This window comes from Nematostella vectensis, chromosome 2 (assembly GCF_932526225.1).
Source record: "Nematostella vectensis chromosome 2, jaNemVect1.1, whole genome shotgun sequence".
Taxonomy (NCBI): Eukaryota; Metazoa; Cnidaria; class Anthozoa; order Actiniaria; family Edwardsiidae; genus Nematostella; species Nematostella vectensis.
Window position 1 is genome coordinate 2034421 of NC_064035.1, and position 23680 is coordinate 2058100.

The 23680-nt window shown below is 45.1% G+C and overlaps 1 protein-coding gene across 1 annotated transcript; it reads left to right on the forward strand.

The window, feature by feature from the left end:
* Nucleotides 1-373: 373 nt before the first annotated feature.
* Nucleotides 374-20873, forward strand: LOC5501882. The gene is made up of 12 exons (XM_048724381.1): nt 374-589; nt 661-727; nt 2808-2998; nt 3847-4021; nt 4548-4820; nt 5468-5931; nt 7152-7246; nt 10224-10380; nt 10953-11016; nt 15187-15476; nt 15801-15972; nt 19562-20873. Exons 1-12 carry the CDS (start codon nt 551-553, stop codon nt 19735-19737), a joined length of 2163 nt encoding a protein of 720 aa, XP_048580338.1. The 5' UTR covers nt 374-550; the 3' UTR covers nt 19738-20873.
* The last annotated feature ends 2807 nt before the right edge of the window (nt 20874-23680 follow it).

Genomic DNA, 23680 nt, shown 5'->3' on the forward strand with positions numbered 1-23680 from the left:
ATAAATTCACCGTAGCCTTAAAACCATGGTAAAAATAATAGATCGATGGGAGTTTCTTTCACAGTCGTTGGCAGCTTATTATTGTAGGCCTCTATTCATTTATTACGTACAAGCATCAATAACAATAAAGGAATTTGAAATTCAGCACTGGGCCTAGCTAAATTTAGTTTTAGTTTTTTTTAGGAGTTTTAGGTTTTTTTAGATATATATAAATGGGCACAAACGGTAAATTGCGCATTTCTTAAGCGAACTGTTGAATTAGTCTCGCTAGATAAATTAGCTCTTTTCTAGAAACCATTAGTCTTTCCCCCTGACGTAAATATATTCATTCTTTAGGGTCATTAAAAATTCATATGAGGCGAGATTTGCATAACACGGCTAAAAGTGTTTCACATTGTGTATGCATTTATCTGACGTTCGGCAAGGAAAATTATAGTGATACGCAGTTTTTAAGCAAACACTTCCCAATGTAGTTTAACTGCCTTAAAAAAGGCCAAACAATTATTTTCGTTTTTAAGAAGAAGCAGGTGGATTTCAAATTGTTTCATTCATGAAAGAACAAACTGACTGGCGAAGTCTTTTTCAGAAGGTTAGCGATTCTTGCTAATGGTGTTGCAACTATTTTGGATTTGGAGTGATTGTGGTTAATTTTCGTTGCAGGCTTGTGTGTTTTTATTTCTACTGGTGCCCTGTGTGTGTAGTGTTGAGCTAAAAACTACTCCTAAAGGTACGTATACGAGGGAATAAGAATAGTCTGCTCGATGGAGGACTTGCGAACCCCACACCTGTCGCGATAGAGAAAATCCGGGTAAATTATCGTAAAACCGTGTGTTAGTAAATAATACTCACTTAAATTCGTAAAACAATAAATACGAGGACACAAGTTTGTAAATGTCCTTTGTGATGATTCAGTAGAAGCAACTTCTCGTGGGTATATCCGTACAACTTCGGAAATACTGTTTTTGGACAAACCTGTTTTGATGTTTATCAAGTCAAGTCGCCAAGTTAGCCGATTGAAGAAAGCTCGCAAGGATCGAAAAAACGCAGTCCAAGAGAGTCGGCCTTGTAAACCCATGAGCAAATCTAGGATTTAGGAATAGATTGGTACAGATCAAAACACTCTACATACTTTTATTATCTTTTTAGGAGGCTTTTTGACGCGTTTGCATTTTCCGAGGCGACAGATCAGACCCAATGTAATGATTTTGTTTTCTTGAGAATTAAATTTATTTTATTTCTAGTACAAGTAGCAATACTAAATAGAGAACCAGTTCAAAACTGGGTATATCCAGCATTTAAAGGTTATATTTTTCAAATCCCCCTTCTTAATTGTCAAAGTGTGCGTTATAATATTGACCAAAGCCTTATCAATTCTAGTTTCCGGCTTGTTGTTATGTTCTGTCGATATTATTTCATTTTCTTTTTACACTATCTAACATTGCCTATATCGTGCGGTCAAATAGGCGTTCTTTAAATCTGGCCACAGCTTGTTTTTTTTGCAATAGAATCTGATGAAACCTTGGTGTCTAGAACAAGCGGCAATTACGATGCTAAGGCGCTGAATAAATAGAGCCATATTGACGGCGGCTTTTGGGGAAATCAAACTCGTTTCCTACTGGCTAGCTGTTAGAAAGGAATTCCAAAACAGGTGCCGTCTTGAATCGATTCCGTTATTTTTGGATGAGCTGGAACCTCTTCTTCATATAAACTTCGTACGAATAAAATTTATATTTAAAAGCAGCCTATGAGCATTGTTTGTAGCTATGAACGAAGCAATCATCTTTTTAACCAATTGACCCTAATTTTTTTAACTGACAAAGAATTACAGACCGGAAACCTATACCTCTCCCTATTTTAAGTTTCTTACAACTCATTTTTTAAATCGCCTTTATTTTTCTTGTTGTCAAAGTGGACGATGAAGTTTTTCGGGTCCGTAGAAGATCATTCGCGGAAATTGGAAATCCGGGGGGGGGGGGGGGGGGGGTTCGCCGGAACGCCCAGGGATTTCCAGAGGGGAGGGGTGTAAAATACCCTTTTTCCTTAACAGTTACTGTATTTATTTTTTTCCAGGGGGTTGGAAATTCCAGAGGGTGGGGGGGTCATACCTCCGACCCTCTCAATAGTGGGGTATGGATATTCTCTGGAACTACACGATATAAGCGAAATCGTGCAGATTTTACAAGTTTTTGCATTGTTAATCATATTTTAAGTCCAAGCGCATGAGCATGGCATTATCCCAAACCGAGGGTCCTACTGTTCGTAAATCCTTCATATATGGTTAACTAAAGTAATGATTAGTGTTAGAGTTATGGTTAGGGTAAGGGACATTATAGTGAACGAATGACCTACCGAGCTATTCGTAAATCCTTCATATATGGTTAACTAAAGTAATGATTAGTGTTAGAGTTATGGTTAAGGTAAGGGACATTATAGTGAACGAATGACCTACCGAGCTATTCGTAAATCCTTCATATATGGTTAACTAAAGTAATGATTAGTGTTAGAGTTATGGTTAGGGTAAGGGACATTATAGTGAACGAATGACCTACTGAGCTATTCGTAAATCCTTCATATATGGTTAACTAAAGTAATGATTAGTGTTAGAGTTATGGTTAGGGTTAGGGACATTATAGTGAACGAATGACCTACCGAGCTATTCGTAAATCCTTCATATATGGTTAACTAAAGTAATGATTAGGGTTAGAGTTATGGTTAGGGTTAGGGACATTATAGTGAACGAGCTATTCGTTAATTCAGCATTCCAACTACAAACAAGGTAATCAAATTGTTTATGTATTTACCTTCAGAATGCCCGAACATCACTAAGACGAATGAGGTGGAAGGGAAGTTCCATTCGCCGGGTGGGGCTGGAGGCTACCCTAATAACTCGGACTGCCTGTGGCAGATCCAAGCGTCACTCGCTGCCACCGTACAGATCATCTTTGAGGACTTCGACTTAGAACTGAGCAAAACATGCTTCCATTACGATTCAGTCAAGGTATTTATATGTTTACATTACTGTAGCATATTCATGAATAATATTGGGGCTATTTACTCTATAATACTATATTGGCGAGATTTATAATTACATATTGACCAACACGACAGGAGCAAAAAATGGCAAATTGTAAGGTCGTGTTAGCCTATATTCGCTTGATTATTTGCATAGATGTTCCTTGTGTAATATAAAACAAAATAAGCTTTATTGTTTTTTGGTAAATAATCCGTTCTTGAGATATTGCAAATTGTAAGACTCTTGCTTGTCTGAAATTGCCCAATTTGGGCGAAATTGCTACTTTTTTCATGATTTATGGCAACTTTGCTCAATCATATCTCAAGAACGGATCATCTACCAAAAAAAACACTAAAGCTTATTTTGTTTTATATTATGCAAGGAACCTCTAGGCAAAATGTAACCTAACACAACCTTACAATTTTAATTTTGCCATTTTTTGCTCCTGTCGTCCAACACTCAATAATGCTATATTATGAACTCCATAATAATACTAGCCTGTATACAGACCGTAATTCCTCTGTTTACAAACCACATAAAAATATATTGGCAAGATTTATAATTGCATATTGGCCAACTCCATTATACTATTGGCATACCCTTAAGAATATCCCTGCGTTCTGATTGGTTAAATAGCTTCTTCGAATGATGGTACCACTATCATTTTTGCAGCCAATTTCCACAAAAATATAGTATAATGAAAAGAAGACTGGTGAAACTAAAGTCACTAAGAGAATTAGAAAGATATAGCAAATTAGAAAGATATAGCACAAAACTCGTTGAAGACTCTGCTACACAATGATATCACGTTGACTCGTATCTGTATGGTCTAGGTAACTCAGAACTGCGGCGGATCTTGGGTGGACGTCGATCAAGACGCTTACTGTGGTAACCGAACCCGATTTAACGTAACGTCGTCCTGCGGATGGGTGAGGATCCGCTTCAAGTCGGACGAGTCTATCACCGGCCGGGGGTTTAACGCCACTTACAGGATCATCCGGGACAGGAGTGAGTACCTATACCACGCCCTACTGATAAAAGGGAAACGTGAAGTCCCTAGCAAGCAGTGATAGCATTCATGTCGCTGTTTGCACAACACTGTTGTCAAGCGAGTGATATCTAAAGAATAGTGTTTCTATCATTGCCAAGTGTTTCGACTCCGTTGTCATTAACCCCGTGACACCGTGTTGGGAGGTGAGGTCGCTGGGGAGAAGAAGTGGGAGATACTACTTCCCCCCCCCTTATTTTTTCTCGTACCTAGTCCCCTCATCGCGCGTATTACTCCGAGAACTGAAACTCCGGGTGTCTTTTATATGACGTCTGCGAAGAAGGGTCACTGAAACGAGCCGTCCAATTTTGCGATCTAATTTGACTGTCCAATCGCTGACTCAAAAGAGGGATATAATTCCGTGCGTACTTTTACTATTTATAAACAACACTTTACCATATCATTGATGATCAAGCTCATTCCCCTCAGTTTTCCCTTCTTTTTTCTTTGTTTAATCGATTAATCAAACTTTATCTTCGCTAACAGAGCCGCCTGTGATCACGTGTCTCGGCCCCGACTGTAACAAGACGCAGCACGAGATCGCCGAGAGTGATGTTCGCCTGGACTGCGTGGCGGAGGGTTACCCCTTGCCCATAGTGGAGTGGAGTAGGGTCGGGGGGGTCATGCCGAACTACCGTCAGCTGTCTAATGGCAGTGTGGTGCTCAAGCAGGTCAAGATGACCGACACTGGCGTGTACCAGTGCCAGGCCAATAATTCGCAGGGAGGAGACATCGACCGGCTCAGCCTTCACGTAGCAGGTAAGTAACACGTGACTTGTCATGGCGTGACGTCTTGTGCTGCCTTCACGTGGTAATTAAGGAGCACGGGACTTGTCGTGGCGTAACGTCACGTGGCAGGTAAGTAACACGTGACTTGTCGTGGCGTAACGTCACGTGGCAGGTAAGTAACACGTGACTTGTCGTGGCGTAACGTCACGTGGCAGGTAAGTAACCCGGGACTTGTCGTGGCGTAACGTTTTGTGCTGTGGTATTCTTGTGGTTTTTATTTTTTAATATACTAAAGGCGACTCTTCTAATGATGACTTTGGTTTGATTTAAATATTGAAATATCATACCTTTATCCATAGACCATCCATACTTTAGCAATTTAATAGAGAGTTATGATGGCACGGGATTTTAAAGTTATTGACTTGGTGTGGTTTTCCTTCTCAAAGTTCTAAGGAAAACAAAATATAGCTGATGCTTTATGAGACATCTGACTCCTTGCAAGTTATTTTAAAATAACTTGCAAGGAGTCAGATGAAGAATGGTGGTAAAACATAGATGGAAAGAGTAAAGCAACGTGTAGACATGTGGTGGACATATGGTGCTGCTGCGCCGATTTGTTTTCGCAGTTGTTTCTTATATTGTTTTATCAAGTCGATGCGATGTTTGTTTTTTTCTAGAAAAATGCACCTGCCCCAAGCGCATCCTGACGAACTGGTATGAGCTTCCGCCGTACACACGCACGGACGCGGCCAGGAAGGAGAACAGCCTTTTCCGTGTCCTCATCCGTACGATCTTCCAGACTTGCTGCGGAAACTGCACCGGCGGGCACGGTCCCTCTGAGATCATCTTTGATGGCGCGAACTCCACCAAAATGTCCTTCATTGAAACCAGAAAGGAAGAAAACCTCAACCAGAAGGATACCATTTCCTTCCCTATCCCTGGTAACGCCGATGACACCACGTACCAGAACACCCTACGCTTCCTTCCGCTCGTCACGTCCCCTGGCATCGCGTTTGTCGTGGTGAATGACGAGCCGGGAACCTCTGCGAACGCCGTCTTCACATCTGTGCTGGGTGGATGGCCCGTACTTGTGCTGACGCTTATTATGGCGCTGCTATCTGGAATGATCATGTGGGCTCTGGTGAGTACTGCATGCCCGCCTTTTAAGTAATCGTGAGTGTCTCGGCATTGATCGTTAGTGTCTCGGCATTGATCGTGAGTGTCGCGGCATTGATCGTGAGTGTCGCGGAATTGATCGTGAGTGTCTCTGCATTGATCGTGAGTGTCTCGGCATTGATCGTGAGTGTCTCGGCATTGATCGTGAGTGTCTCGGCATTGATCGTGAGTGTCGCGGCATTGATCGTGAGTGTCGCAGCATTGATCGTGAGTGTCGCGGCATTGATCGTGAGTGTCGCGGCATTGATCGTGAGTGTCGCGGCATTGATCGTGAGTGTCCCGGCATTGATCGTGAGTGTCTCGGCATTAATCGCGAGTGTCTCGGCATTGATCGTGAGTGTCGCGGCATTGATCGTGAGTGTCGCGGAATTGATCGTGAGTGTCTCTGCATTGATCGTGAGTGTCTCGGCATTGATCGTGAGTGTCGCGGCATTGATCGTGAGTGTCGCGGCATTTATCGTGAGTGTCGCGGCATTGATCGTGAGTGTCTCTGCATTGATCGTGAGTGTCGCGGCATTGATCGTGAGTGTCGCAGCATTGATCGTGAGTGTCGCTGCATTGATGTGAGTGTCTCGCATTGATCGTGAGTGTCGCGGCATTGATCGTGAGTGTCGCGGAATTGATCGTGAGTGTCTCTGCATTGATCGTGAGTGTCTCGGCATTGATCGTGAGTGTCGCGGCATTGATCGTGAGTGTCGCGGCATTTATCGTGAGTGTCGCGGCATTGATCGTGAGTGTCTCTGCATTGATCGTGAGTGTCGCGGCATTGATCGTGAGTGTCGCAGCATTGATCGTGAGTGTCGCTGCATTGATGTGAGTGTCTCGCATTGATCGTGAGTGTCGCGGCATTGATCGTGAGTGTCGCGGAATTGATCGTGAGTGTCTCTGCATTGATCGTGAGTGTCTCGGCATTGATCGTGAGTGTCGCGGCATTGATCGTGAGTGTCGCGGCATTTATCGTGAGTGTCGCGGCATTGATCGTGAGTGTCTCTGCATTGATCGTGAGTGTCGCGGCATTGATCGTGAGTGTCGCAGCATTGATCGTGAGTGTCGCTGCATTGATGTGAGTGTCTCGCATTGATCGTGAGGGTCTCGGCATTGTTCATTAGTGCCCCAGCATTTATTGTGAGATGCCTAGGCATTGATTGATTGATCTCAGTATTGATCTTGCGCTTTACTTTGTAGGACACGTGGAACAATCCAGATGAGTTTCCGCGCTCGTTTATAAAAGGCAGCGGCGAGGGCTTCTGGTGGGCTTTTGTTACTATGACAACAGTCGGGTAAGTTGATTAGAATATGGATTAAATGATGGAGGCAGTGATAGTGTCGTAAGACACGATGATAATAATGATGATGACGGTGATAGTGACGTAAGACACGATGATAATAATGATGATGACGGTGATAGTGACGTAAGACACGATGATAATAATGATGAAGACGGTGATAGTGACGTAAGACACGATGATAATAATGATGATGACGGTGATAGTGACGTAAGACACGATGATAATAATGATGATGACGGTGATAGTGACGTAAGACACGATGATAATAATGATGATGACGGTGATAGTGACGTAAGACACGATGAATATAATGATGAAGACGGTGATAGTGACGTAAGACACGATGATAATAATGATGATGACGGTGATAGTGTCGTAAGACACGATGATAATAATGATGAAGACGGTGATAGTGACGTAAGACACGATGAATATAATGATGAAGACGGTGATAGTGTCGTAAGACACGATGAATATAATGATGAAGACGGTGATAGTGACGTAAGACACGATGATAATAATGATGAAGACGGTGATAGTGACGTAAGACACGATGAATATAATGATGAAGACGGTGATAGTGACGTAAGACACGATGATAATAATGATGAAGACGGTGATAGTGACGTAAGACACGATGATAATAATGATGAAGACGGTGATAGTGACGTAAGACACGATGAATATAATGATGAAGACGGTGATAGTGACGTAAGACACGATGATAATAATGATGATGACGGTGATAGTGACGTAAGACACGATGATAATAATGATGATGACGGTGATAGTGACGTAAGACACGATGATAATAATGATGAAGACGGTGATAGTGACGTAAGACACGATGAATATAATGATGAAGACGGTGATAGTGACGTAAGACACGATGATAATAATGATGAAGACGGTGATAGTGACGTAAGACACGATGATAATAATGATGAAGACGGTGATAGTGACGTAAGACACGATGAATATAATGATGAAGACGGTGATAGTGACGTAAGACACGATGATAATAATGATGATGACGGTGATAGTGACGTAAGACACGATGATAATAATGATGATGACGGTGATAGTGACGTAAGACACGATGATAATAATGATGAAGACGGTGATAGTGTCGTAAGACACGATGAATATAATGATGAAGACGGTGATAGTGACGTAAGACACGATGATAATAATGAAGATGACGGTGATAGTGACGTAAGACACGATGATAATAATGATGATGACGGTGATAGTGACGTAAGACACGATGATAATAATGATGATGACGGTGATAGTGACGTAAGACACGATGATAATAATGATGATGACGGTGATAGTGACGTAAGACACGATGATAATAATGATGATGACGGTGATAGTGACGTAAGACACGATGATAATAATGATGATGACGGTGATAGTGACGTAAGACACGATGATAATAATGATGATGACGGTGATAGTGACGTAAGACACGATGAATATAATGATGAAGACGGTGATAGTGACGTAAGACACGATGATAATAATGATGATGACGGTGATAGTGACGTAAGACACGATGATAATAATGATGATGACGGTGATAGTGACGTAAGACACGATGAATATAATGATGAAGACGGTGATAGTGACGTAAGACACGATGATAATAATGATGATGACGGTGATAGTGTCGTAAGACACGATGATAATAATGATGAAGACGGTGATAGTGACGTAAGAAACGATGAATATAATGATGAAGACGGTGATAGTGTCGTAAGACACGATGAATATAATGATGAAGACGGTGATAGTGACGTAAGACACGATGATAATAATGATGAAGACGGTGATAGTGACGTAAGACACGATGATAATAATGATGAAGACGGTGATAGTGACGTAAGACACGATGAATATAATGATGAAGACGGTGATAGTGACGTAAGACACGATGATAATAATGATGAAGACGGTGATAGTGACGTAAGACACGATGATAATAATGATGAAGACGGTGATAGTGACGTAAGACACGATGAATATAATGATGAAGACGGTGATAGTGACGTAAGACACGATGATAATAATGATGAAGACGGTGATAGTGACGTAAGACACGATGATAATAATGATGAAGACGGTGATAGTGACGTAAGACACGATGATAATAATGATGAAGACGGTGATAGTGACGTAAGACACGATGATAATAATGATGAAGACGGTGATAGTGTCGTAAGACACGATGATAATAATGATGATGACGGTGATAGTGACGTAAGACACGATGAATATAATGATGAAGACGGTGATAGTGACGTAAGACACGATGAATATAATGATGAAGACGGTGATAGTGACGTAAGACACGATGATAATAATGATGAAGACGGTGATAGTGACGTAAGACACGATGAATATAATGATGAAGACGGTGATAGTGACGTAAGACACGATGATAATAATGATGAAGACGGTGATAGTGACGTAAGACACGATAATAATAATGATGAAGACGGTGATAGTGACGTAAGACACGATGATAATAATGATGATGACGGTGATAGTGTCGTAAGACACGATGATAATAATGATGAAGACGGTGATAGTGACGTAAGACACGATGATAATAATGATGAAGACGGTGATAGTGTCGTAAGACACGATGATAATAATGATGAAGACGGTGATAGTGACGTAAGACACGATGATAATAATGATGAAGACGGTGATAGTGACGTAAGACACGATGATAATAATGATGAAGACGGTGATAGTGACGTAAGACACGATGATTATGACGGTGATAGTGTCGTAAGACACGATGATTATAATGATGATAACGGTGATAGTGACGTAAGACACGATGATTATGACGGTGATAGTGACGTAAGACATGGTGATTATAATGATAATGACAGTGAAAGTGACGTTATATCAATCAATGACTATGATGATGACTAATTGTGTTAATTCCTAGTTATGGAGATCGGGCTCCTCGTGGATTCTTCGCGCGTATATTTGCTATTATCTGGGTCCTTGTTGGTCTGGTCATTACCTCTATCTTTACCGGAGTCGTGACCACCTCACTCACAGCCATTACCCTGAGTACGGACACGAGGTTATACGGCACTCAGGTAAGCCATTATCCTGAGCACGGAAACGAGGTTATACGGCACTCAGGTAAGCAACCCTCTCCCCCCCCCCCCCCCCCTGAGTACGGAGACGAGGTTATACGGCACTAAGGTAATCCATCCCCCCTTAGTACGGACACAAGGTTATACGCCACTCAGGTAAGCCATCCCCCCTTAGTACGGACACGAGGTTCTATGACACTCAGGTAAACCATCCCCCTGAGTACGGACACGAGGTTGTATGGCGCTCAGGTAAGCGATCCCCCTGAGTACGGACACGAGGTTATACGGCACTCAGGTAAGCGATTCCCCTGAGTACGGACACGAGGTTATGTGGCACTCAGGTAAGCGATCCCCCTGAGTACGGACACGAGGTTATACGGCAGTCACGTGAGTCTGCTTCACAGGCGAGAGCCGTGAGAATTAACTTTACTAGATATCGAGCCAAATGGTTAAGTTTATTATAACTATTAATTGTGATGGTAATTATCTTTTAATATAGATAGTAGCAATAATAAACTTATATATGACGCTAAGCATAATGAAATTTAGACCCAATATCTTTTCTTTTTCAGGTTGTGGCGATCCAAAACTCGACAGAATACCGTCTTGGGATACAGAAGAACGCACAAATGAAAGGTACGTGCTTTCTTTGCTCAAGGGAATGTCTGCAAAAAGGTGCAAAATGTAGCAAAGAGCACTTGAGACAGTATAGTGCATAGACCTAGTTACCAGAGATAGATGCATATAGGGATAGACCTAGTTACCAGAGAGAGATGCATATAGGGACAGACCTAGTTACCAGAGAGAGATGCATATAGGGATAGACCTAGTTACCAGAGAGAGATGCATATAGGGATAGACCTAGTTACCAGAGATAGATGCATGGATAGACCTAGTTACCAGAGAGAGATGCATATAGGGATAGACCTAGTTACCAGAGAGAGATGCATATAGGGATAGACCTAGTTACCAGAGAGAGATGCATATAGGGATAGACCTAGTTACCAGAGATAGATGCATATAGGGATAGACCTAGTTACCAGAGAGAGATACATATAGGGATAAACCTAGTTACCAGAGAGATGCATATAGGGATAGACCTAGTTACCAGAGAGAGATGCATATAGGGATAGACCTAGTTACCAGAGAGAGATGCTTATAGGGATAGACCTAGTTACCAGAGAGAGATACATATAGGGATAGACCTAGTTACCAGAGAGAGATGCATATAGGGATAGACCTAGTTACCAGAGATATATGCATATAGGGATAGACCTAGTTACCAAAGAGAGATGCATATAGGGATAGACCTAGTTACCGGAGAGAGATGCATATAGGGATAGACCTAGTTACCAGAGATATATGCATATAGGGATAGACCTAGTTACCAGAGAGAGATGCATATAGGGATAGACCTAGTTACCAGATGGAGATGCATATAGGGATAGACCTAGTTACCAGAGATATATGCATATAGGGATAGACCTAGTTACCAGAGAGAGATGCATATAGGGATAAACCTAGTTACCAAAGAGAGATGCATATAGGGATAGACCTAGGTACCGGAGAGAGATGCATATAGGGATAGACCTAGTTACCAGAGATATATGCATATAGGGATAGACCTAGTTACCAGAGAGAGATGCATATAGGGATAGACCTAGTAACCAGAGAGAGATGCATATAGGGATAGACCTAGTTACCGGAGAGAGATGCATATAGGGATAGACCTAGTTACCAGAGAGAGATACATATAGGGATAGACCTAGTAACCAGAGAGAGATGCATATAGGGATAGACCTAGTTACCAGAGAGAGATGCATATAGGGATAGACCTAGTTACCAGAGAGAGATGCATATAGGGATAGACCTAGTTACCAGAGAAAGATGCATATAGGGATAGACCTAGTTACCAGAGAGAGATGCATATAGGGATAGACCTAGTTACCAGAGAGAGATGCATATAGGGATAGAGCTAGTTACCAGAGAAAGATGCATATAGGGACAGACCTAGTTACCAGAGAGAGATGCATATAGGGATAGAGCTAGTTACCAGAGAGAGATGCATATAGGGATAGACCTAGTTACCAGAGAGAGATGCATATAGGGATAGACCTAGTTACCAGAGAGAGATGCATATAGGGATAGACCTAGTTACCAGAGAGAGATGCATATAGGGATTGACCTAGTTACCAGAGATAGATGCATATAGGGATAGAGCTAGTTACCAGAGAGAGATACATATAGGGATAGACCTAGTTACCAGAGAAAGATGCATATAGGGATAGACCTAGTTACCAGAGAGAGATGCATATAGGGATTGACCTAGTTACCAGAGATAGATGCATATAGGGATAGAGCTAGTTACCAGAGAGAGATACATATAGGGATAGACCTAGTTACCAGAGAAAGATGCATATAGGGATAGACCTAGTTACCAGAGAGAGATGCATATAGGGATAGACCTAGTTACCAGAGAGAGATGCATATAGGGATAGACCTAGTTACCAGAGAGAGATGCATATAGGGATAAACCTAGTTACCAGAGATAGATGCATATAGGGATAGACCTAGTTACCAGAGAGAGATGCATATAGGGATAGACCTAGTTACCAGAGAGAGATGCATATAGGGATAAACCTAGTTACCAGAGAGAGATGCATATAGGGATAAACCTAGTTACCAGAGAGAGATGCATATAGGGATAGACCTAGTTACCAGAGAGAGATGCATATAGGGATAGACCTAGTTACCAGAGAGAGATGCATATAGGGATAGACCTAGTTACCAGAGAGAGATGCATATAGGGATAGACCTAGTTACCAGAGAGAGATGCATATAGGGATAGACCTAGTTACCAGAGAGAGATGCATATAGGGATAGACCTAGTTACCAAAGAGAGATGCATATAGGGACAGACCTAGTTACCAGAGAGAGATGCATATAGGGATAAACCTAGTTACCGGAGAGAGATGCATATAGGGATAGACCTAGTTACCGGAGAGAGATACATATAGGGATAGACCTAGTTACCAGAGAGAGATGCATATAGGGATAGACCTAGTTACCAAAGAGAGATGCATATAGGGATAGAGCTAGTTACCAGAGAGAGATGCATATAGGGATAGACCTAGTTACCAGAGAGAGATGCATATAGGGATAGACCTAGTTACCGGAGAGAGATACATATAGGGATAGACCTAGTTACCAGAGAGAGATGCATATAGGGATAAACCTAGTTACCAAAGAGAGATGCATATAGGGATAGACCTAGTTACCGGAGAGAGATGCATATAGGGATAGACCTAGTTACCAGAGATATATGCATATAGGGATAGACCTAGTTACCAGAGAGAGATACATATAGGGATAGACCTAGTTACCAAAGAGAGATGCATATAGGGACAGACCTAGTTACCAGAGAGAGATGCATATAGGGATAAACCTAGTTACCAGAGATAGATGCATGGATAGACCTAGTTTCCAGAGAGAGATGCATATAGGGATAGACCTAGTTACCAGAGATAGATGCATGGATAGACCTAGTTACCAGAGAGAGATGCATATAGGGATAGACCTAGTTACCAGAGAGAGATGCATGGATAGACCTAGTTACCAGAGAGAGATACATATAGGGATAAACCTAGTTACCAAAGAGAGATACATATAGGGATAGACCTAGTTACCAGAGAGAGATACATATAGGGATAGACCTAGTTACCAGAGAGAGATGCATATAGGGATAGACCTAGTTACCAAAGAGAGATGCATATAGGGACAGACCTAGTTACCAGAGAGAGATGCATATAGGGATAAACCTAGTTACCGGAGAGAGATGCATATAGGGATAGACCTAGTTACCGGAGAGAGATGCATATAGGGATAGACCTAGTTACCAGAGATATATGCATATAGGGATAGACCTAGTTACCAGAGAGAGATACATATAGGGATAGACCTAGTTACCAGAGAGAGATGCATATAGGGATAAACCTAGTTACCAAAGAGAGATGCATATAGGGATAGACCTAGTTACCGGAGAGAGATGCATATAGGGATAGACCTAGTTACCAGAGATATATGCATATAGGGATAGACCTAGTTACCAGAGAGAGATACATATAGGGATAGACCTAGTTACCAGAGAGAGATGCATATAGGGATAAACCTAGTTACCAAAGAGAGATGCATATAGGGATAGACCTAGTTACCGGAGAGAGATGCATATAGGGATAGACCTAGTTACCAGAGAGAGATGCATATAGGGATAGACCTAGTAACCAGAGAGAGATGCATATAGGGATAGACCTAGTTACCGGAGAGAGATGCATATAGGGATAGACCTAGTTACCAGAGATATATGCATATAGGGATAGACCTAGTTACCAGAGAGAGATGCATATAGGGATAGACCTAGTAACCAGAGAGAGATGCATATAGGGATAGACCTAGTTACCAGAGAGAGATACATATAGGGATAGACCTAGTTACCAGAGAGAGATGCATATAGGGATAGACCTAGTTACCAGAGAGAGATGCATATAGGGATAGAGCTAGTTACCAGAGAGAGATGCATATAGGGATAGACCTAGTTACCAGAGAGAGATGCATATGTTTTGGAAAGCAAGGGGGATGGGGTGGGGAAAAGACTGTCCCCTGAGTATAAACCTGGGGCAACACCCATTTTTAGAGGAACGCCCTATGTTTTCTGATGAATTCTTTATAAGTTCGTTACCATAGAGTCGTTCGATTCAGTATCGTGAAATCCATATTTATGTTTATTTTCCATGTGATGTGACCCTCCAGCCGAATTGACGCTCGATGCCATGGCCCAACACCTCAAAGCACGTAAGTCCAAAGGTGCTCTGGTGGATACGTATGTTGCTGCTGAGGTGCCTACATTCACAGAGGCGTTCAAAAACCAGGAGTTCCGAGTTAGTCAGATGCTCGATCACTCTTCTAACTACGGCATCGTGTTTGGAGACGAGAATGGGCCACTTTCAGAGGACAGTTTCCAGAAATGTGTACATGACTATGTGCTAGTGAACAAGGCCGAGATATCGAAGAAAGTAGAGTCGAGAGTAGAGGCGCTTGACGTGAGTAGATCAAAGAATGATTCTTCTTTCTGTCATGTAATGTTGTGTTACTAAAATGATAAGATTGAGGAGATTCAAAAGTTTAATCAAGTTTTTAGTATTATATGATACCTTTTATTCCTGACATCTCCTTATGAGCTTTATGCTAAGAACGTCATGAATTAAGATCTTCTGTTAATTATAACCTGCTTAAATGCTTTAGTAATGTGGACAATCTTATATGTCTCAACAGTATCTTTATGAATAGGGTTTCGCTGTTAATAAGAAACTTATTTGTCTCTAGTATGAATCAATTTTGTAAATCGTAATTCTGTTTTCTCTCAGAAACCTAAAGAGAGTGCTGCGGTGGAGAAGTCGTCTGGTTTGTTCGACGCCAGCTCGCCCCTTTTCACCAATGCGGTCTACAGCAGTCTTGGCATGCTTCTATTTCTGGCCGCTTGCGGGATCACCTGGGATTACGGCTACATGAGGCACTGGCGTAAGAAATCCGAGTTAGGTGAGCTGATACCCCCCCTTACACCCTATACCCTGATACCCCTCCCTTACACCCTATACCCTGATACCCCTACCTTACACCCTATACCCTGATACCCCTCCCTTAAACCCTATACCCTGATACCCCTCCCTTACACCCTATACCCTGATACCCCCCCTTACCCCCTTTAATCTTTAATTAGGATAATTGCCCCTAGCAAGCTAATCCGGCAATGAGCGGTCGACGACCAAGGACCAATGGATAAAAAAAAAATAAAAAAAAAAAAAAAAAAAAAAAAAAAAAGCTGACTACAACAACAGAATAAATAAATAAATAATAATAAATAATACATAAATAAACAGTACAATCAAGTAATAATAATGATACACAAAAAACACATTAAAAACAAATAAATAAAGCATACGATCATTGCAGGATTAGCTCGCTAGGCAAGGCCGCACGAAATTGTGTTACAGTTGATATATTGTTAAAGCATGATTGAGACAGTGAGTTCCAAACTGGAACAGATCTTACATAGAACGAAAACTTGTAACAATTTACTGCTGGTGTTGGATGGTCAAACTGGAAACAATGACGGGCACTAGTCCTAGTAGCATAATTGAAGTGTCTCAGCTTAATGTCAGTGGGAAAGTCAATGTTTACGTGATGAAAATTAACATTGTAAAATAAAGAAATATCATTTACCACTCTACGATTTTGTAACGATTGCCATCCTAGTTGGGCAATCATGTTTGAAACACTACTATCTCTACGATAATCGTTTGTGACAAAGCGGGCAGCGCGGCGTTGAATTGACTCGACACAGTTGATGTCCTTTTGAGTGTGTGGAGACCACGCTGGGGAGGCATATTCAGCTGCAGGACGCACAAGACTAATGTAGGCTTTCTCCTTGACCTCAGCGGGACATGATGATAAGTTCCTCTGGAGAATGTTTAGCACCCTGTTCGCTTTCTTCTTGATCTCGTCACACTGTTTGGACCAGTTAAGACTGGGCGTGATGTAAATGCCTAAGTACTTTTGAAACCGCACACCTTCCAGAACCTATACCCCCTTACACCCTATACCCTGATACCCCTCCCTTACACCCTATACCCTGATACCCCTCCCTTACACCCTACACTCTGATACCCCTCCCTTACACCCTATACCCTGATACCCCCCTTACACCCTACACTCTGATACCCCTCCCTTACACCCTATACCCTGATACCCCTCCCTTACACCCTATACCCTGATACCCCTCCCTTACACCCTATACCCTGATACCCCTCCCTTACACCCTGTACCCTGATACCCCCTTACACCCTATACCCTGATACCCCTCCCTTATACCCTATACCCTGATACCCCTCCCTTACACCCTATACCCTGATACCCCTCCCTTACACCCTATACCCTGATACCCCTCCCTTACACCCTATACCCCCTTACACCCTATACCCTGATACCCCTCCCTTACACCCTACACTCTGATACTCCTCCCTTACACCCTATACCCTGATACCCCTCCCTTACACCCTACACTCTGATACTCCTCCCTTACACCCTATACCCTGATACCCCTCCCTTACACCCTATACCCTGATACCCCTCTCTTACACCCTACACTCTGATACCCCTCCCTTACACCCTATACCCCCTTACACCCTATACCCTGATACCCCTACCTTACACCCTATACCCTGATACCCCTCCCTTACACCCTATACCCTGATACCCCTCCCTTACACCCTATACCCCCTTACACCCTATACCCTGATACCCCTCCCTTACACCCTACACTCTGATACTCCTCCCTTACACCCTATACCCTGATACCCCTCCCTTACACCCTACACTCTGATACTCCTCCCTTACACCCTATACCCTGATACCCCTCCCTTACACCCTATACCCTGATACCCCTCTCTTACACCCTACACTCTGATACCCCCTTACACCCTATACCCTGATACCCCCCCTTACACCCTATACCCTTATACTCTTCCCTTACACCCTATACCTTGATACCCCTCCCTTACACCCTATACCCTGATACCCCCCCCTTACACCCTATACCCTGATACCCCCTTACACCCTATACCCTGATACCCCTCCCTTACACCCTGTACCCTGATACCCCTCCCTTACACCCTATACCCCCTTACACCCTATACCCTTATACTCTTCCCTTACACCCTATACCTTGATACCCCTCCCTTACACCCTATACCCTGATACCCCCCCCCTTACACCCTATACCCTGATACCCCCTTACACCCTATACCCTGATACCCCTCCCCTTACACCCTATACCCTGATACCCCTCCCTTACACCCTATACCCTGATACCCTATACCCTGATACCCCTCCCTTACACCCTATACCCTGATACCCCCCCCTTACACCCTATACCCTGATACCCCTCTCTTACACCCTATACCCTGATACCCCCCTTACACCCTATACCCTGATACTCCCCCCTTACACCCTATACCCTGATACCCCCCTTACACCCTATACCCTGATACCCCTCCCTTACACCCTATACCCTGATACCCCTCCCTTACACCCTATACCCAGATACCCCTCCCTTACACCCTATACCCTGATACCCCTCCCTTACACCCTATACCCCGATACCCCTCCCTTACACCCTATACCCTGATACCCCTCCCTTACACCCTATACCCCCTTACACTCTATACCCTGATACCCCTCCCTTACACCCTATACCCTGATACCCCTCCCTTACACCCTGTACCCTGATACCCCCCTTACACCCTATACCCTGATACCCATCCCTTACACCCTATACCCTGATACCCATCCCTTACACCCTATACCCTGATACCCCTCCCTTACACCCTATACACTGATACCCCTCCCTTACACCCTATACCCTGATACCCCCTTACACCCTATACCCTGATACCCCTCCCTTACACCCTGTACCCTGATACCCCTCCCTTACACCCTATACCCCATTACACCCTATACCCTGATACCCCTCCCTTACACCCTATACCCTGATACCCCTCCCTTACACCCTATACCCTGATACCCCCCCCTTACACCCTATACCCTGATACCCCTCCCTTACACCCTATACCCTTATACTCTTCCCTTATACCCTATACCTTGATACCCCTCCCTTACACCCTATACCCTGATACCCCTCCCTTACACCCTATACCCCGATACCCCTCCCTTACACCCTATACCCCCTTACACCCTATATCCTGATACCCTCTCTTACAACCAATACCCCTACACCCTATATATTTATTTCTTTTAAACCGTCGTGCTCGCTCTTCCCGTGCTATTTTTTTTTTTAGAAAATACGACAGCCATTAATTGATATGCAAATAAGCAATACGATAAATGAGCATCGCTTTGGAAAGGCTTTGCCTTTCGCTTTTGTCGAAAATGGCCGCCAAAGCAATGTACAAAGTCGCACAAGGTTTCCAATGTTGTTAACCAAGCATCAGACATTTATTCTGGGTGGTTATTTTGAAGGTTTCTTGTAAATAAACCATTATATTTTAAGTTGTAAACCATAACAAAGGCTGGTTGATCGACATTCTCTAACCATTTTCTCGTTCTGCAGAAGAGCTTGAGATGCTCGGAGGGCCTGGTTACGAGGTGGCCAAGCGTAACATGGATATGATGGACGCCATGATGAGGGAGGTCCAGGAGTTCTACGATAACTGGAACCGTCGGCTGGATGAGATTACCGTACGGCACGACGAAGAGCAGAAAGTCCTCGCCAAGCACCACAAGTAGCTTGCCATGCGCCTGTGTTACACGCACCCCACACTAGTCGCACCATACCCATCTGAATAGCATCGTGAGCACCTAATGGGACCAGACGGTATTTACCGATAAGAAAAATTCTGACAGAAAGCCACCGTGTTAGGTTAGCAGCAAGGAACACCTTAGACGCACCGTAGGCACAATGTAGAGGTCCTGATGGGTGCCACTTGCAAGAGGCTTTACTCCTTGATGTTAGAGTAAAGAGAATATCCAGAAGAAAGGCATAGTGCAGCTAAAAAGCACTGGACTTAGTCGACCTATGATCCGTTATACTCATCCAAGGTGATGGATTGAAGCAAGGAAGTATGAATAGGGATACCCAAATCGGAGTAGAGAAAGTGGAGACCCCTTAATTGATTGTGGTTCTAAATTAAGTGTTACCTTGGACTCCTAGACACTTTTAAAATCGGGGAAAGAATGTTAAAGTGTGGTACGTGCTGTGCTTTTGGAGATTATGTACATGAACAGTGAGTAGTAAAAATTCAAATGCACACATAAAAATATTTAGATAAACCATAACTTCTTAAGCACTCAGCGCGTATTCAGAAGAGTAGAATTCGAGTGAAAAATGATTCTGTAATTCGTAGTAATACATAGCATAGAGGTGGGTTCTACCTCGTTATTTAAGTATTTATTTGTCGCAAAAATGCACAGGCATGAACCAAAGATTCCATTTACCTACGTCCAATACAATATCGGTACGGCACGTCCTACCAAAGATAACATACCTGATGATACGAAATCGCAAGCCAATTGCAATAAAGTATTTGCCTGACGTAGCATTTGGGAACACGCCTTCTAAAGTAGGCATTTTTGAGTTGCGCAACAGGACAAGGAGAGGGTTCATGAAATCCCACATTATACCGTCTTTCTTAGTGTTATTGAAGTTATCATCATCGAGTTATGTATTTTCAACGATAAATTCTATACGCTCTACATTTGATCACCTATGTTTCAGGGATGATGAGTGGGGCTTATCGCGTTAGTCTGTATGCCACTCGTCTCTTCTACTGACTTCATGTAGTTGCGCCCCATGGGAAACCCCACTAATCATGTTCCACAAAGTCAAGTGTTTTTGTAAATAAAGATTTTGATTTTGACACGTACATCTGTCTATAAATAATATCGATGACAGTGGACACTCGGGGCGTAGCGGTTAGCGTGTCGTGACACTCGGGGCGTAGCGGTTAGCATGTGGGGACACTCGGGGCGTAGCGGTTAGCGTGTCAAGACACTCGGGGCGTAGCGGTTAGCGTGTCAAGACACTCGAGGTGTAGCGGTTAGCGTGTCGGGACACTTGGCGCGTAGCGGTTAGCGTGTGCTGGCACTCGAGGTGTAGTGGTTAGCGTGTGGGGACACTCGGGGCCTCGCGGTTAGCGTGTCGGGACACTCGGGGTGTAGCGGTTAGCGTGTCGGGACACTCTGGGTGTAGCAGTTAGCGTGTCGGGGCGTAGCGGTTATCGTATGGGGACACTCGGGGCGTAGCGGTTACGTGTCGGCACACTCGGGGCGTAGCGGTTAGCGTGTCAAGACACTCGGGTGTAGCGGTTAGCGTGTCGGGACACTCGGGGCGTAGCGGTTAGCGTGTCGGCACACTCGGGCCGTAGCGGTTAGCGTGTCGGGACACTCGGGGTGTAGCGGTTAGCGTGTCAAGACACTCGAGGTGTAGCGGTTAGCGTGTGGGCACACTCGGGGCGTAGCGGTTAGCGTGTCGGGACACTCGGGGCGTAGCGGTTAGCGTGTTAGGACACTCGGGGCGTAGCGGTTAGCGTGTCGGCACACTCGGGGCGTAGCGGTTAGCGTGTCGGGACACTCGGGGCGTAGCGGTTAGCGTGTCGGGACACTCGGGGCGAAGCGGTTAGCGTGGGCACACTCGGGGCGTAGCGGTTAGCATGTGGTAACACTCGAGGCGTAGCGGTTAGTGTGTCGTGTGTCGGCACACTCGGGGCGTAGCGGTTAGCGTGTCGGGACACTCGGGGTGTAGCGGTTAGCGTGTCGGGACACTTGGGGCGTAGCGGTTAGCATGTGATGGCACTTGAGGTGTAGCGGTTAGCGTGTGGGGACACTCGGGGCCTTGCGGTTAGCGTGTCGGGACACTCGGGGTGTAGCGGTTAGCGTGTCGGGACACTCTGGGTGTAGCAGTTAGCGTGTCGGGGCGTAGCGGTTGTCGTGTGGGGACACTCGGGGCGTAGCGGTTAGCGTGTCGGCACACTCGGGGCGTAGCGGTTAGCGTGTCGGGACACTCGGGGTGTAGCGGTTAGCGTGTCAAGACACTCGAGGTGTAGCGGTTAGCGTGTCGGCACACTCGGGGCGTAGCGGTTAGCGTGTCGGGACACTCGGGGCGTAGCGGTTAGCTTGTCGGGACACTCGGGGCGTAGCGGTTAGCGTGGGCACACTCGGGGCGTAGCGGTTAGCATGTGGTAACACTCGAGGCGTAGCGGTTAGTGTGTCGGGACACTCGGGGCGTAGCGGTCAGTGTGTCGGGCATAGCGGTTAGCATATGGTGACACTCGAGGCGTAGCGGTTAGCGTGTCGGGGCGTAGCGGTTAGCGTGTCAAGACACTGGAGGTGTAGCGGTTAGCGTGTGGGGACACTAGGGGCGTAGCGGTTAGCGTGTCAACACACTCGAGGTGTAGCGGTTAGCATGTGGGGATACTTTGGGCGTAGCGATTAGCGTATCGGGACACTCGGGGTGTAGCGGTTAACGTGCCAAAACACTCGGGGCGTAGCGGTAAGCGTGTCGGGACACTCGGGGCGTAGCGGTTAGCATGTGGGGTTACTCGGGGCGTAGCGGTTAGCATGTGGGGTTACTCGGGGCGTAGCGGTTAGCATGTGGGGTTACTCGGGGCTTAGCGGTTAGAGTGTCAAGACACTCGGGGTGTAGCAGTTAGCGTGTCGGGACATTTAGGGTGTTGCGGTTAGCGTGTCGGGACACTCGGGGCGTAGCGATTAGCATGTGGGGTTACTCGGGGTGTAGCGGTTAACGTGCCAAAACACTAGGGGCGTAGCGGTTAGCGTGTCGGGACACTCGGGGCGTAGCGGTTAGCATGTGGGGTTACTCGGGGCGTAGAGGTTAGCATGTGGGGTTACTCGGGGCGTAGCGGTTAGAGTGTCGAGACACTCGGGGTGTAGCGGTTAGGGTGTCGGGACACTTAGGGTGTTGCGGTTAGCGTGTCGGGACACTCGGGGCGTAGCGATTAGCATGTGGGGTTACTCGGGGCGTAGCGATTAGCGTGCCGGGACACTCTGGGTGTAGCGGTTAACGTGCCAAAACACTCGTGGCGTAGCGGTTAGCGTGTCGGGACACTCGGGGCGTAGCGGTTAGCATGTGGGGTTACTCGGGGCGTAGCGGTTAGCATGTGGGGTTACTCGGGGCGTAGCGGTTAGCATGTGGGGTTACTCGGGGCGTAGCGGTTAGAGTGTCAAGACACTTGGGGTGTAGCGGTTAGCGTGTCAGGACACTTAGGGTGTTGCGGTCAGCGTTTCGGGACACTCGGGGCGTAGCGGTTAGCATGTGGAGTTACTCGGGGCGTAGCGGTTAGCGTGTCGTGACACTCGGGGCGTAGCGGTTAGCGTTTCGGGACACTCGGGGCGTAGCGGTTAGCGTGTCGTGTTACTCGGGGCGTAGCGGTTAGCGTGTCGTGTCACTCGGGGCGTAGCGGTTAGCGTGTCGTGAAACTCGGGGCGTAGCGGTTAGCGTGTCGTGACACTCGGGGCGTAGCGGTTAGCGTGTCGTGACACTCAGGGTGTAGCGGTTAGCGTGTCGTGACACTCGGGGCGTAGTGGTTAGCGTGTCGTGACACTCGGGGCGTAGCGGTTAGCGTGTCGTGACACTCGGGGCGTGTCGTGACACTCGGGGCGTAGCGGTTAGCGTGTCGTGACACTCGGGGCTTAGCGGTTAGCGTGTCGTGAC